The 16,638-nt window shown below is 39.9% G+C and overlaps 1 protein-coding gene across 7 annotated transcripts in view; it reads left to right on the top strand.

Moving 5' to 3' along the window:
* LOC145339265 (contactin-4-like) overlaps positions 1–16,638 on the top strand; it is a 2,278,868-nt gene that overhangs the window by 1,360,625 nt on the left and 901,605 nt on the right. For all 7 annotated transcript variants that reach the window (XM_080183699.1, XM_080183724.1, XM_080183676.1 and 4 more), the window contains one exon: positions 16,448–16,574. In XM_080183699.1, the coding sequence (XP_080039825.1) occupies positions 16,448–16,574 (127 nt within the window). The remainder of the gene's footprint in view (positions 1–16,447; positions 16,575–16,638) is intronic.

Below are 16,638 nucleotides of genomic sequence, written 5' to 3'. Positions count from 1 at the left end.
ATTGAGTGTTCTATTATTTGAATAGGCTTGACTGAGAGCCCAGACAGCTCTCATAATGAGAACACCTACTCCCCGGAGGAAATATTGTCTAATTGACAGCTCAGACTTTTTGATTCCTTCTGGCAATTTCACAATGTCTGTTGACATAACATAAGTGGTTTCAAGTGTTTGCGGTTTCTGGGTTGGGTGTAAGAGCAGAGTTTGGCATAAGAGCCATGCAAGGTCATGAAGATGGATGGAAGGGGCATAACCTGGCCTAGGGAGCATGAGCGGAACCTTTTGAACCTAATTTCCAAGAAGTCACATCTAGCAGACTGGGGTTCATGACCCAACTCCATGAAAATTGCTGGGGAATAGGAAATACTCATCTCCACAAAAAGACCAGCCAAATCAGCAGTGCTGGACGCAGGCTTATGACAGGAATCAGCATTCACCATTTAAAAGTAACTCCTGAAAATTGCACAGCCTGGGAATGAGACAAGGAATCCTGGAATCAGGACCTGCCCACCATTTTTAGAGGCTCGGGTTTTTGGTGTTTTTGATGTTCTGGTTACCACAGCAATGGTGAATTTATGATTGAGAGCTTGATGGTGCTGTTTTTCAGCCACTAATGCCTCAAATCTTCTACCTTCATCCAGTAGCGAATCTATGGAGTAACCTTCGACTTTCCTAAAAGATTTGATGGAAGTTGAAAGGATGACAAGCTCCATCGATCTCTCCACAAAGTCATCGACATTGAAGTGGCATTTGGCTCCTTGCATTGGCACTGTTTATAAATAGATTGATGCTTTCACCTGGTTGTTGTCAATATGAAATTATCTCGAGCCTGTGAATTCTAAAGTTGACTCAGAACTTTAGTTGAGCTTTGAGCTCAAAAAAGTTATTGGGGTCCTTTTGGTCTTCATCAAGAGGACCTGATGAGTTTACACACATTTGTCCCTCATTGCTGAGAGCAATTAGTAATTTGGTGGCTTTTATTTTTCTTGATCCTGCACCAGCTGGTCTACAAATTGTAAGAACGCCTCCTGTCTAAAGAATTGAAATTCTGCAAGAAGATCTCTCCTGCTTGCGGTTCATTGTCAAATGTCAGTTTGCCCTTGTGATGTTACTGGATTTTGGCTGCTGGGTGCCACAGAAATAGAGTTGCTGAGTGCCAAGTCTTTTTGAATGGGAATTCATACTTGTTGCCTATCTGCTGTTCCCATGCTTTAGGAGAACAAATGCTTCAACTGTTGGCTCGTAATGGTGCTGCTAAAGGAAAATACCTGCCGTTTCTTTCGCATTTCATTTTTAAAATAACATTCCTGATGCTTCGCTTTTTATTGTATTATGGCCTGAAATAAGGAACAAAAATTTTAAGTTACAGGTCTTTAAATTGGAGATGTATTGCCTTGTTTGGTTGTTTCAGATGCATTATTGAAAATGTGCTGTTGTTTTCTGCTGAGTTGCTACCACACCTCGATTAAGAAAGCTGATTGACACTGAAACTCAAAAAGCTAAATGGTGGAACTAACACGCAGTCAAGCTGAGGCACACTGAGGGCTGTTGGAACTTCCCTTTCTAGAACCTACCTGCTCTGTGATCTCCCACAGGCTTGAAATCTGCCAGGCAGGCCTTGACATTGCTCCGGTCAACCCAGGCACCACCTCTGGCTCTGACAGCCCTGACCTGGAAGGGAGTGGGAAGGGTTGGGGAAGTTGTTCAAGAGGTGGGGGCGTGGGTTTCTACTGAACAAATAAAAGCAAAATAGCATGAATGCTGGATAAAAAGCTGCAAAAGCTCAATAGTTCAGTTCCAGGGAAGAATCTTCTCTTCCTTGTTGTGATACCAGTTGGTGTAATAACTGGACAGAAGATCCCTAAATGGAACTGGCTGAAAAAAATCATAATGTTTTATTTAGAAAACATGGAGTTTGATTATGATGCAATACTCCTTTATTCCTCCTTTCACTTCACAAACATACACAGGTTTTAAGGTTCATTCAGGTTACAAAGTATATCTTAGACATTAATGGTTTCAGTAACACACAGTCCCTTTAAACACACAGACTGATTGTGGTAAGACACATAATCCACTCTGAACCCAAGTGATTATATGTGGGTTTCTCCTCAAAATCCCCTCAGATGTCTCTTAAATTGTGAGCCACCTTGTCTCATTAAACCCAGCTTCCACATGAGCGATTTCATATTCTGCTTTCATGAGACACACTTTCAAATCTTCTTTTAAACAATGCTTTCCCTCAGTTATTTGTATTTTTAAAAAATCCACTCCAGCTTTTCCAAACTTGTCTTTTCAAAGTTTCGGCTCCACTTTTAACTCCACTTTTAACTCCACTTTTAAGAAATCTAGCATCCAGATTTTACACCTCCCACTTCAGAATTTCTTTGACTGTTGCACAAACTCTTCACAATTGCTTTGACTATCGGTTCTCAGACTGCATTAAGTTAGCAACAAACTTTTGATTTACCTCTGAAATCTGCTTTCCCACTTTAAATCTGGTTACTGTAGCTGTCTCTAATTCAGAAAACTTTATCTGCCTTTCCTTGAATTTTCCTGACCAGTACCTTGTTCAGCCGTTCGGCCTCTGTTCACTTAATTTCACTCCTCCTAAGACATCTCTTCCGTCCTAATTCGCTGGTTATCTAGATTCTATCTGATTCTTTGGGAAGTGTGCCTCTTTGCAGTCCCCTTGTCCTTTCTAACTTTCTTCTGGCAAAATTGTTAATTTCTTGGCATCCTATCTCCAACTGCAAATGAATTCAGCTAGAAAACTGAACTCAAAAGCCTTCCTACCTTAAAAGGTACCCCAATTGCTAAGCAAATACTTCACGCTTCTGCTCACTTTTATTTATTCTTCATGCCATTCTGCTCTAAATATAATAGAAGCACAGTTTGAATCAAAACCAAAACTCCCATACATACAAACATCTTTGTCCAGCAAGAATCTAATTATAGGTTTACTCTTCCTTAAACAAACAGTAAATTAAACCCACTTAAAACTGGACCTTATTTCTAATATTACCAATGCAACTATAAATTCCTTAAAATACTTTTATTTTCTGAACACACCACTGATGCTACCAGACTTCATGAATTTTTCCTGCTTTTCCTATTTTTATTCTGCAGCAAATCAAAATCATCCAAAGTCCAGGTTCCATGGGTGGCCCATGGAGATGTTTGGGGGACTTTTTGGGATGAGGTGGTTCAGGAAGGGGTGTGGGGTTGGGTAGTCAATTGGGGTCATGACAGAGGATAGAAGAAGGTCAAATATTCAATGGGAACATTTCCATGACATCTGAAATTGGGAGGTAAAGTAGAGACCAGCCCATAATAATTGTGTCTGCACTTAAACCACACTGCAGCAACTTTGTTAAATTCCCAACAACTACAGGGACTTATACATTTCTATATGTGAGAACTTAAACAACACTAAGGTGCCCTATGAAGCTAGCTGAAAACTGATTCAGCATCATTCCATGTTAGTTGAACACCAATGATATCAGCTGAACATTTGCTGGCAAATAAATGTTCACAACTGATGTGGTTTGAATACTGTGGCAATTCATTTCAGGTTGCTGACTTCACTTGGCCACTTTCAGATATCTAATGATGACTGAACAATCACTTCAGAACGTAGAGTATCACAAGTTGGCACTGTTACATGTTGAGTTGTCTCAAAGTTTTAAGGTGGGGAATGCCTGTCACCTACCCACCTCCACTGGAAATTTATCAGTGGTGAGGTAAGTTTTGGTTGGCCTGCCATCTTTTGGGCTACTTAAGGCCTCCACCCAGTGTCACTGGTATTTTACCAGCAGCAGGGATGCTCACACGATGTAGAAAGGTAAGGTAAAGGCAAGGTAAACTCTGACAGCATGGCTGAGGATAGGATAACTGAACCTTCAGTTCAGGCACCAATTGACAAACAGAGGCTCCCCCAACCAGGACTTGCCCTCCTGCTTCCCCTATCCTTGTTAGTCTATTGCAGCACCCCACCTCCCTCACTACAGTCTGCCTGACTGGCAAAACTGTCCCAGTTGTGTCATTATCCGGCCTCTGGCCCCTGGCATGCGGCAACAGTCTTTGTAGTGGACTGTTTGCAGTCCCAGTGATGGTGACTACTTCCAGTGGTACTGCATGGACTGGAGAGTTTTTCTTTTATTCTTTCATGGGATTTGGTTGGATGCCAAGGTGAGCATTTGTTGCCTATCCTTAAGTGCCCTTGTACTGAATGGCTTGCTAGACCATTGTGGTGGATAGTGAGGTGTCAACGACCTGACTATGGGTCTGGAGTCGCAGTAAAAAGTCTGACAACACCAGGTTTTAGTCCAACCTATTTATTTGATAATATACTCGCAAGCTTTTGGGTTAGCCCCTTCGTCACCTGACGAAGGGGCTAACCCGAAAGCTTGCGAGTATATTATCAAATAAATAGGTTGGACTAAAACCTGGTGTTGTCAGACTTTTTACTGTGTTTACACCAGTCCAACGCCGGCATACCCACATCTGGAGTCACATGCAGACCCAATTGGCTAAGGATGGAGATTTTCTTCTCAAATGTATATTTGTGAACCAGTTGGGTTTTCACAACAATTGATAACAATTGTCATGGTCACCATTACTGAGATTAGTTTTTGTATTTCAGATTTACTGAATTCAAATACCACCAGCTGTCATTGTGGAATTTAAAACCATGTCCCCAGAGCATGAGTTGAGTCTCTGGATGACTTTGTCAGTGACATTACAACACGTCACCATCACCCCCAGTTGCGAGACTCTTGGTTGTCTGGCAGCTCTTATACACAGGACTTCCCAGCAGTTTGGGGCAGAAGTCTTGGTGAATTAAAATAGCCAGCAAATGATACAGTCAGGCCAGTACTTCTCAGCCCTGCAGAGGTGGACACCCCTAACTTTTCAGCCAGGATAAACATTGCCAGCGTCTCCATGAAAAATTCTCAGCCATGTCTGTATTCTATATATGCTTCTCACCCTGCATTTTTCTCTGATTATTATTGAGAAAAGAATACTTATCCATAAACTGTTAAGCAGAAATAGTAGATGGCACTAATGAGTTTTTCGCAGTTTGTGTTGTTTCTCTGAGCCTTAATTGCAATTAAAATTAGCAAAAAAGAAGCTTGTTACGATCTGTGAAAACTGTAACAAATGATTCTTTGAAGGAAAAGGAAAGCTGGTTGTCCTCTAATTTGGATAGAATAATGAAATTATATCTGGCGATATGGAACAACCTTTGCACTGGAGCAAAGAACTGCAAATTGATATACATGGAGAAATCAATAACCAAATAATTAGTGTGTTAAAAAAAACTTCAAACAATTCTACCTACTTGTGGGGTAGCGGTGGTGGTGGAAAGATACAAGTCTCATGATATCTTGCAAAGTAAGCCAAGAAAATTCTCATAATATGCTGCCTGGTGTTCAACATTATTATAGACGGAGGCTTCATGTGGACAGCAAAGATTTGAAACAACAATCATTTGAAGAGCAGGAGGACAAAACTAAAAAGCAGCATTGAGCACCAGATCAACAATTGAAGCAGCAATTAGGCAGTTTACATGATATCATTTTACAGTTTCTTTAAGTGAACAGTTTCAATTGGCCAGTGTTGCTTTCTGTTGGTTACTGAAACCATTTAAATATTTCTGAGAACTGCATTTTCCTGTTTGCAGAAATGATCATGCAAGAGAGAAGTCCTTCTTCCTTCAGTACAGCAGTGTGTAAAATATATTTTTAAACAATACGCTGTTTCAATGCATATGTTTTTTCTCTTCAATTTATCTATTGTAATTTATGAACCCCTGAAAAAGGTGCCTGTACATTCTCAACTCCTATATGCTCTCTGAACTGGGAAGTAGCAGAAATTGAAATTGGTGGGCCACACAAGTTTTGAGAGCCAAGCCAAAGCTTGTGATTATCCTGATATATCTACCAATCTGCTTATGGATAGAAGACACATGTTCATGAACACGCATCTGAGCAAGCGCAGAACACAGGGTATAATTGTGATTGTTAACGTTATGCTAATTGTATTATCAAATTTAAGGACATATAGGTGAAGGCCACTATTAAGTAACTTGAGAAAATTTTAAAAAGACATCTGCACCTGGGGATCCCTGAAGAGAGAGAGAGCACACTGTGTCCACTGACACATTTGAGGCCTTTTGTGGCTGGTGATCTCCCCCAAAATATCATTTTAATTTGGATCACTAAAATTCTGTTGAAATTTTCCTGAGTTGCAGTGAAATGAAACAGTCCAAAGTCTAGATTCTGAGAATGGCCGGGGGGAGATATTTTGGGGCTATTATGTTATAAACTTGTTAATTTTTTTGTTGACTTAATAAGATCAAAAGGAGTATGAAAGAAAGACTTCCACACCCGGGCACCTCTGGAGAAGGAGCAGACTGTATCCACCTGTGAGTTAGAAGCCTTTTGCAGCTGGTGGATCCCACAGGATGTGCAACATCAACCCTGGCAGTGACATTTTAATTTATTAAGTTTCCTTTGACTGTTTTGCTTTTTGTGACAGTGCCAGTTTCATTAGCTAATTAGTTTATAAATGTTACTTTGGTTTTAAAAAGAGCATATAAAAGAAAGATTTCTCACTCAGGTGTCTCTGGGGATGGAGCAGGCAATGTCCACCAATGTGTTTGAGGCCCTCCTCATGATTGTCTGAAAACACTTTTTAAGCAACTTGAAGATGACCATGACTTGCATTTGGAGCTAAGACTGCCAAACATCCATGGCAGTAGGAAATGCATTGCTATGCATTGCAGTGCAGAAGTTGCCATTGCTGTTGTTCCTGTTCAACAGCAAGCAAACAACTATTAGTCAACTGTGATAAACCCCAGGACCGACACGGAGATTCCCTGATTGACTTCCCAGTAGGACTAGTAAAGTACGAGTTCCCAGGTACTTACTTTACCAGGTGAAACTTGTATTCTGAGCTCTTTATAAAACAGGCCCCTCAGTGGTTCTATTCTGGTAATAGTTTTTGTGCATTTAAGCACCGTTCCTTTACAGCCGACTCCTGAGTTATTGCCCTAACCTAGCCATATTAACTTTCATGGATATCTACTTGGAGGCAGGTGATTGCTTAATATGGTCCATAGAACATAATATTCTCCAATGGGGATTGAGTGCTCTCGTGTTTCCCAAGACAACTGAGATCGAATAGTCAACATACCAGTCCTCTGCCTTGATCTCACCTCATGTTCTTTCTTTCTTATTTTACAAAAAAATATGGATTTATATGGTATCTTTGAAAAACATCTCAATGCTTCACAGAGAAGGATCAGAAGCTTCCATTAGAACTAAAAGAAAGGAAGAGGTGTAACAGGTTACAACAAATACAGAGGCATGGAAAGAAAGAACCAAATGAATGTGGTTGAGTAGAAGGCAGAATAGATTAAATGACAAAAGAAATGATAATGCAAGAAGTCCTTATTTGTAATCTTGATTTGGAACATTTTCAATTTCCTTCAGCTTATCTCCATAATTGTACATTATCAAGCTGGTAGATTTTTCATAATTAGGCTAACTGCATTGAAATCAATTCCATTATAACATCTTCAAATCTGGTTTGAATCCATGTGAAATGATGGAGCAATAAAGAATGTTGAATTATTCCTTTATCCCCTGTAGTAGCTTTTTGTTGTATTATGGTTGAAGACCCTTTTGACAGGAGATTAGTGGCTGCACCTCTTAAAACAAAATGGAGATTGCATATTTGGCATTTATAACAAGTAACGTTCATACTATAATAAGAACGGAAAATGCTGGAAATGCTCGGCATGTCTTGCAACATCCATGGGGAGAGGAACGGAGTTAATGTTTCAGGTGTTTCATCAGAACTGGGATCATCAGCCTGAAATGTTGAGTATTTTTAGCATGTTTTGTTTTTATTTCAGATTTTCAGCATCATTGTATTTTGCTTTTGTGTTAGTGTATTTGCTGATTTGGTTCTCACTGGTGAAATTTTGCAGGGGAGAATATTTAGTGAATCAGATTTTGAGGACACATTTCCTCCTGTTGTTCCAGCATTTGCCAGCATTGAACAGAAGCCTAATAATTGTAAGCATGATGCACAGGAAGTTACATGTTGGTATTGCTGAATTCCCTGTAAATTGACCTGGAAATAAATAGGCAAAGGGAGGATATGACAGGGAAAAGATCAGCCTATCCCATTTAGCCTGATGATAGTGCCATACAACACAATGGAGTATGAAGATGGAACTTGGTCGCCACAAGGACTGTGCAGTGGTTACACGTACCATACAATCATGGATTGATGAATTTGCTACAGGTATGGGCGGCACGGTGGCACAGTGGTTAGCACTGCTGCCTCACAATGCCAGAGACCAGGGGTTCACTGTCTTGGGTCACTGTCTGTCTTGAATTTCAATGTTCTCCCCATGTCTGTGAGTGTTTCCTCTAGGTGCTCCAGTTTTCTCCCACTGTCTGAAAGATGTGCTGATTAGGTTCATTGCCCGAATAGGCACCGGTGTGTGGTGACAAAGGGCATTTCACAGTAACTTCATGCAAGTCTTACATGTGAATAATAAATAAATAAACTTTAAAAGTTAAGTTGGTGAAGTTGAGATCAAGACGCTTTGTTTTTATGTCGTGTTGGTGGAGTCTGGCAGATACGTCCTTCTGAACTTGGACAATCCGGTCTTTAACAGTGCTACTGAGCTATATTGGATAAAAGTTTCCTGAGAGGAGTAGAAACATCCAGGAGATGTTATATTCAAACACAGTGTTTGAATCTTTGTCGCAATAGAATGGCAAGATTTGGAACTTATTGCATTGCTTTGACTGAATGATTCTTTGAAGCTTGTCATCTGGGAGCCTTTGAAGATCAGCTCACAGTATGTTGAAAGAGTTGGAGGTGGAAAACTAGAAAGACAGACTTCAAAGAAGATTCAGCACTCTAAGAAATAATTATGTTTTGTTTTCATTTTTAAAATTTGTAAACAGAGGTTTTGATATGTCCACAATGATGTCATGACCTACAAAATTCCAATTTTTTTTTCGATTGCACGCATTCACAACACCATTGTCCAATTATAAAGGTAATTTGAGAAGCTATTGTGTTGCACAATAATTTTTTTTCCCAGAAAAAGAATTGTGGGTTTTAAGCATTTGTGCCCTCCAGCATTAGTGAAAACATGAGTCAGCTTCCTTGCAACTCCTGTTAGCATACAGTTGTAATTTACTTGGAAGACAGATGAATAAATGTGGTTCCACTCAAAGTTTTCTCCACGAAAGGTTTTAATGGACGTGAGGATGCAGGTCTTGTCATAATCTCATTGGTTGGCGCACTTACTTCTCTGAATCCTGCTCATAGGATCTTACTTTTCCTTTCAAAACACAGGAAATATTGGTATTACATGAACATTTTATGATTCCATTGGAAAATATAGTTACTTGCATGTCTGGCAATGTGACTTAAAGCATTATTTCTTTACGTTGTCTATACCTTGAAAGAGACAACAAGAGTTTTGAATGTCAATGCCAAAGAAGATGCCTTAAATGTAACTGGGTAATAAATATTAGCCAATTTTCACTTCCAAGTTTGACAGTGAAACAACTCATGCAACAGGAAATTAATTATCCTTTTGCAAATTATAAATTAAAAGTTTTTTTTTACAAATAACATCTTTTCATGCCTGATTTCTTTTGCTATTCCCAAATCTGCTTTGTTGGTACAGCTATTGCTCATATATTGTAGTAATCTGTGTCTGATGTATTCCTTCCAAGCTGCACATCTGTCATTTCTGTCAACTTCAACCGAATACCATAAAATTGAGTTGTGTTTTGTGAATTAATATTAATACACTTGTTACTATCACCTCCGATGATTCTCTATTGAGGAGATCCAGTCCTTCTTTGTAGACTTTGAACAGTAGGTATTTGGCAATTTAATGTGCAGATGGGGTTGTGTGTTCTATGACCACGAGGTTGAATTAATATGATGGATATATCTTCACCTTTCATTTGTCAGGCAGTCTCTCCAGTGCCCATTTTTCTTGACAGTTCATTCCATCACCAATGTTCCTGGCTGCGATCTTTGATGTGTATATTTGTTGGACACACACTTCAGCGTATTTGAAATTATACTCCATTGCTTCAAGGATAATTTCCAAATGACAGTTCAGTATTTTACCATGTTTAGTCCCAATAAAACAACGGCAATGAGTTATACTGACTGTGAAAATGTTGTGCCTGATCTTAAATGCCTACTTAAGTGAGATTGTTTCTTAACATCAGTTGTCTTATTCTACTATGTTGGTGTCTCAGCTGTTTCTCGCTTTAAAAACATCCATTGCACAACAAGTTTCAGTATATATCCCTTTGAAAGTGAGATTCTTGCAATGCAAATTCAATTCAGTTTCTAAGATTGGCATGGTGTGGTGACTGCTACATTTTTCTTCAGCTAATGTGTTGCCAAATCATTAACAAGTCCATAGAAGATTGTCAAGATATTGACACAGTCACTAGTGGGGCGGCACGACGGCACAGTGGTTAGCACTGCTGCCTCACAGCAGCAGGGACCCAGGTTTCATTCTCAGCCAGGTCACTGTACGTGTGGAGTTTGCACATTCTCCCCATATCTGCATCAATTTCTTCCGGGTGCTATGGTTTCCCTCCACAGTCCAAAAATGTGCTGGTTCGGTGAATTGGTCATGATAAATTCTCCCTCAGTGTACCCAAACAGGTGCTGAAGTGTGGCGACTAGGGGCTTTTCACAGTAACTTAATTGCAGTGTGAATATAAGCCTACTTGTGACTAATAAATAAACTTTAACTTTAGTACAACGATAGGCAATGAAAGAAAACATTTTGGTTGACAATTTTCCCGGTTGCATATTGGCTATCGTTCATTCAAACAAAGTACTGGTAATTTAGGATTATATATGATCAAAATCCCATTGACATGCACTAATCAGAATTATAAAAAATCTTTGTGAATTGAAGCCCGCAGGCATGCAATCAAAACAGGGTATACCATTGAAATGAATGTCAACTAAATTGTTTCTCTTTAAGTAGAATTTGCAACCTGAGGATTGCTCATATATACGAGCCTCAGATGGCAACTACAATGAGAAGTTCACAATCAGAGCTACTACTTATAATGTGGACTGCCCCATAGCTTTGTGCTGCACTCCAGTGAATAAGAGAGATTGCACATCTATGACCAGAGCCTCTGCTCCAGGCCAATGTTCTCAAAGCCTTGATGAAGTGGCCAGGAGATCCAGCCATCTACCCTCACATTTTAAAATCTATTTGACACTGCACTGAAGTTATATTTCATATGGTGTCAAGCCATGTAGTATGGAACTGTAACCCCCAGTGAGTCTTAGCTCTTTCAATTTTGGAGTCCAATCAACATCTGACTTTTGTAGTTGCGTGTTCTACTGAAGTGAGGTGGAAACTGCTTTGCAGCATCACGGAAGTGACCATATAGCTGCAGATCCAAATACAGTAAATAACTACGCAAACATTTGTGACTGACTGTATATTCTATTTTAAAGAATAGTATCATGATTTATTACTTCGGGTTTTAAATGTTGCATTTTTTTTGTGCAGCATTGATAAATAATTAAAGTTTCTTTTACCCACTCTGTACAAGCACCAATTCACAACAAATTATCCCAATGGTTTGGAGAATAACCAAAATGAGGATCCATGGCTATAATTTGTATAAATAACTTAACAATTAATTAAACTCCTACTATGTTGACACTACAGTTAACACTCATTTGTTGTAATTGCTGTGGCATCAAGCATTTTAAGTAATTTGTCAGTAAAATATGCATGGCATAAAATGACAAAATGCTTAAGATTTATAACTTTGAGTTCTACCTTTGTGATTATCAAACTGTCCATAAAGTGTTGGTTCCCTTTTTGTGAATAAACTGACTTCAAAGAGCAGGAATGACAATAATAATTGAAATAAATCATCACATGAAGTACGGTAGATGCAGTGTATTAAGTTTTAGAACATAGAACATTACAGCACAGTACAGGCCCTTCAGCCCTCGATGTAGCGTCAACCAGTGAAACCCATCTAACCTACACTATTCCAATATCACCCCTATGTTTATCCAATGACCATTTAAATGCCCTTAATGTTGGCGAGTCCACTACTGTTGCCAGCAGGGCATTCCATGACTTATTACTCTCTAAGTAGAGAACCTACAATCTGACATCTGTCCTATATCTTTCACCCCTCAATTTAAAGTTATGTCCCCTTGTGCTAGCCATCTCCATCCGAGGAAAAAGGCTCTCACTGTCTGCCCTGTCTAATCCTCTGATCATCTTATATGCCTCTATTAAGTTACCTCTTAACTTTCTCTCCAAAGAAAACAGCCTTGTCCCTCAGCCTTTCCTCATAAGACCTTCCCACCATACCAGGCAATATCCTGGTAAATCTCCTCCGCCCCTTTCCAATGCTTCCACATCCTTCCTATAATGCGGCGACCAGAACGGTACACAATACTTCAAGTGCGGCCACACCAGAGTTTTGTACAGCTGCAACATGGCCTCATGGTCCAAAACTCAATCCCTCTACCAATAGAAGCTAACATGCCGTACATCTTCTTAACAACCCTATCAACCTGGGTGCCAACTTTCAGGGATCTATGCACATGAACACCGAGATCTCTCTGCTCATCCACACTACCAAGTATCTTACCATTAGCCCAGTACCCTGTATTCCTGTTACTCCTTCAAAGTGAATCATTTCACACTTTTCCCCATTAAACTCCATTTGCCACCTTTCAGCCCAGCTCTGCAATTTATCTGTCACCTGCAACATCCTTCCGCACTGTCCACAGCTCCACCAACTTTGGTGTCATCCACAAATTTCCTAACCCATCCTTCTACACCCTCATCCAGGTCATTTATAAAAATGGCAAACAGCAGTGGCCCCAACACAGATCTTTGTGGTACACCACTAGTAACTGAACTCCAGGATGAACATTTTCCATCAACCACCACCCTGTGTCATCTTACAGCTAGCCAATTTCTGATCCAAACCACTAAATCACCCTCAATCCCACGCCTCCGTATCTTCTGTAATAGCTTTACTGAAAAGTTGGTGAAAAGATGTTGCAAAGATATTTTTTAAAAAGACAGGTGATGTCTTGGAGGGTTCTTTCTTCTCAGGCATCCTGCACCAAACAGATGAGGAGTCTGCAAAAATCCACACCCCTGCCCTTCGCAATAAGTACCCCTTCCCCACCTTTGCAGGGTCCTCACTAACTAACCCTGTTGATCCCACTCTTTTCATCTTTGTTCTGGAGCTCTCTAGCAAACATCTTCATTTTTGGGCCACCTGTAGTACTTGACCTGGTGGTACTTACCGATATTGGAGAGTGCTGGCCTTTGATCAGCCTGCAGATCTCCGAGGCAGAGCACTTGTTTCGCACCATGAAGAATGGCGAGAAAATGCCTCATAGAGCCCGCAATCCTGACAGCTGCCAGTGAGCCACATAATTTGGACTTAACCCTGATGGATCTCCCAGAAACAGAGTTGCAACCAGCAGTACAGCATTGAATAAGAACTACTGCAGCATTAGCAAATGACTCTAACTTCATTTTTATCAGCAAAGCTCACCTCATTGAGGTGATGATCAACATCTAGTTTACCTTTCCAGAAGAAGGTATAACCTCCACCTATTGCCTTGAGCTGGCTTTCCTCTGCCTGTCATGCCTTGCTTAGGGCAGCTATATAAATGTTGAAATACCTTGGCACCTGTAGCAATACGCCATTCCAATCTGTTTTTGTTCAGGTTATCCACGAGGGTCCTGACTTTCAAAGTCCTGAACTTATTTTAAGGAGTGCAAGATAACTGTGCATGAGTTCTTTTAACGTGGATTGGCTGTTGAACATGATCGAACACACAGGCCTGACAATGCAAGACCTTGGTCCAGTGGTAAGGGGGCCCAAGGCGACTGCACATCTGGCGCTGCTATATGGGTGTAGGACATATAAGCAGACATACTCCTATTGTCATCTTTTCTCCACCCCACAGGACCTCTCTCCCTGAGATTCATAAATTGCAGTGGCAGCCTCATGAGCTCATGAGGGTTACACTGACCTCGCACTGTTAATGGCTGCACTGCTCCTCTCTCATGAATGGTCCCACTGCTCCAGACAACACAAGGGAGGGTCTCCATTGAGACTCATCTCCACATGGACTGTGCAGTGATCACTCCTACTGCTGCTGTCATAGACAGATTCATGTGCGGCAGGCAGATTGGTGAGGATGAGATCAAGTATGTTTTCTTTTCCCTCAGTACCTGCAGCCTAGTTATGTCCTTTTGGACTCAGCTAGCGTGGTCTGCACCTAGCCACTCTTGGCGATGGATAATGAGGTCCCCTAGTCAGAGCACCTTTTGCGCACTTTACATTCTCAGTACTTCTTCCAAGTGCCAAGTGGTGTTCAACATGAAGGTGTTTACAGAATGCATTCTAATCTGTACTCTGTAAACTGAGTGTGTGTCTTTTCATGTCCCGTTTGTGATCAGAATGCCCCACTCACTTGACGAAGGAGCAGCGCTTTGAAAGCTAGTGGCGTTTGCTACCAAATAAACCTGTTGGACTTTAACCGGGTGCTGTAAGATTTCTTACTGTGTTTACTCCAGTCCAATGCCAGCATCTCCACACTGGGACAAGATGTGCCCAGAGATGAGGATGGTGACTTACAAAGTACAACTTCTGCTTTAAAAATAATTGAACTACTTTTTTTTCTGGCACCATGTTGGGAAAACCAAGAACAGCAGAAAATATCAGGGTGGCAGACAACTGAGGAAGATGGGATGGCAAAACAAAGTGAGCAGCAGGAAAGAGAGGAGCAAAAGGCAGATGGACTAAAGTTTTAAAGTAACAGTAAAATTCAATGAAATGTAAATTGTAAATTAAAACACAATTTTGAAATAAAACTTTGGCTTATCAATTGTGAAGCAGTTTGGAGAAGATAAAAATATGAACAAGGTTTAAATAAAACTGCCCTGCAGCATCAACTGGAAAAAGAGATCTGGGTGAGGGCATTTAGACAGTCAGAAGTGCCATGTCCTACTTGGAGGAATAAAGGCAAAATATAATGTCACCTACAGTCAGTTACTGGTTCAAAGTAATACCTAGACATTGTGCCCATGCTTGACACCTAAAATTGTGATTCAAGAAGCAAATGTGCAAGACAATGCACTTTTGTAAAGTAGTTAGAAAAAGATAGTTCTGTGAATTTTATGTAAAGCTGTGGGATTTTACCTCAGTTCGCCATAGATACTTTATTACAGTTATGGATGAGATGGGTGCTTTAATGAGAAGACAGTCATTTATGGAAAAAAAGGTGTAAATTCAAATTATGATTTGTTTGCAATACCGATCCATTGATCCCAGGAGTTTTCATTATTTCGAGTGGAAATTCACAGCTGTTTTTAGAGATTTTAAATTGTCAAACGCAACCTGATCATTACAACTTTTCCGAGCAACACGTTCACATGTTGACAGCTGCGCTTTCTTATTATTCAGGATCTTTTAAGTCTTATATTTTGAGAGAAACAGATGGGTGGGAAAAAAATGACATAGCCTGAATATGAAGTGAAGTAATCTTTGAGAAACACATCTTCATGTGTTTTATAACACAGCATAAGGTTTGTGACATTTGAAGCGATTTTCTTTTAAATTAAAATGGCATTGCTTTTTTGGGGGAAGGAGCAGAGCTCATAAAAATGCAGATGACTAATTATATGCCTTTCAAAAAATCATGGAAATAGACTTGCACCATGATCACTGTATGATTAAATACTAGGCAATACACTCATTAATGTGTGCTGCAAATGATTTGATATATATTTGTACAAAGATAACATTTCTAAAACTGGAGGTGTTATTTAATTGAAATGACTCTTTCAATTAAATGATGTCATTAATCCTGGATGTTTTTAGCTGATCTTAACATTTTATATAATTATCATTGGATGTACTTCATAAATCATGGGCTGCCATAGGTACAAACATCACTCTGGTTGACAATGGTAACAGTGATTTCTCATTCATTGTTTTATTGCTCATTCTAAATCCTTAATTTGGAAAGCATAGAGCAAACTGAATATATTATCTAAAAATAGTATTTGGTTGTCTTTGCAGCTAAAACTTGTTTCATTTACTTATCTTTCTCCCAATTTGTGGGAGAAATGGAAATAGGGATGCAGGAGTGCAATAATGACATGTAGACAATTATTCTGATGGAACACACACTATCTTCATATAAATGGAAGTGATGTGTGTTGCCTGTGTTTTTTTTTCCCGAGCATTGTTTTGCAGTTATTTTGTGTCCATTATTCCAGTGACTGATTACACCCTTATCCTAACCGTCCTTATGTGAGTAACCTAACATAATCTGTATCTTTTTGTTGACACAGAGAATGGCAAGCCACATGGGCCAGTTTTTATCCGTGAACCTAATGACATTGTGTTTCCTGTGGATTCCGAAGAGAAGAAGGCCACACTGAACTGTGAAGCAACAGGGAATCCAACACCACATTACAGGTTTGCTCACAATATCTTCAGCAGTATATTTTTTAATAAAAAGGAAGGCTGGGTGGTGTCCTTT

Source organism: Carcharhinus amblyrhynchos, chromosome 3 (genome assembly GCF_965287045.1).
Source record: "Carcharhinus amblyrhynchos chromosome 3, sCarAmb.v2.hapA, whole genome shotgun sequence".
Lineage (NCBI taxonomy): Eukaryota > Metazoa > Chordata > Chondrichthyes > Carcharhiniformes > Carcharhinidae > Carcharhinus > Carcharhinus amblyrhynchos.
Note: the sequence above shows the minus strand (reverse complement) of the source record. Positions and strands in the feature narration are given on the sequence as shown.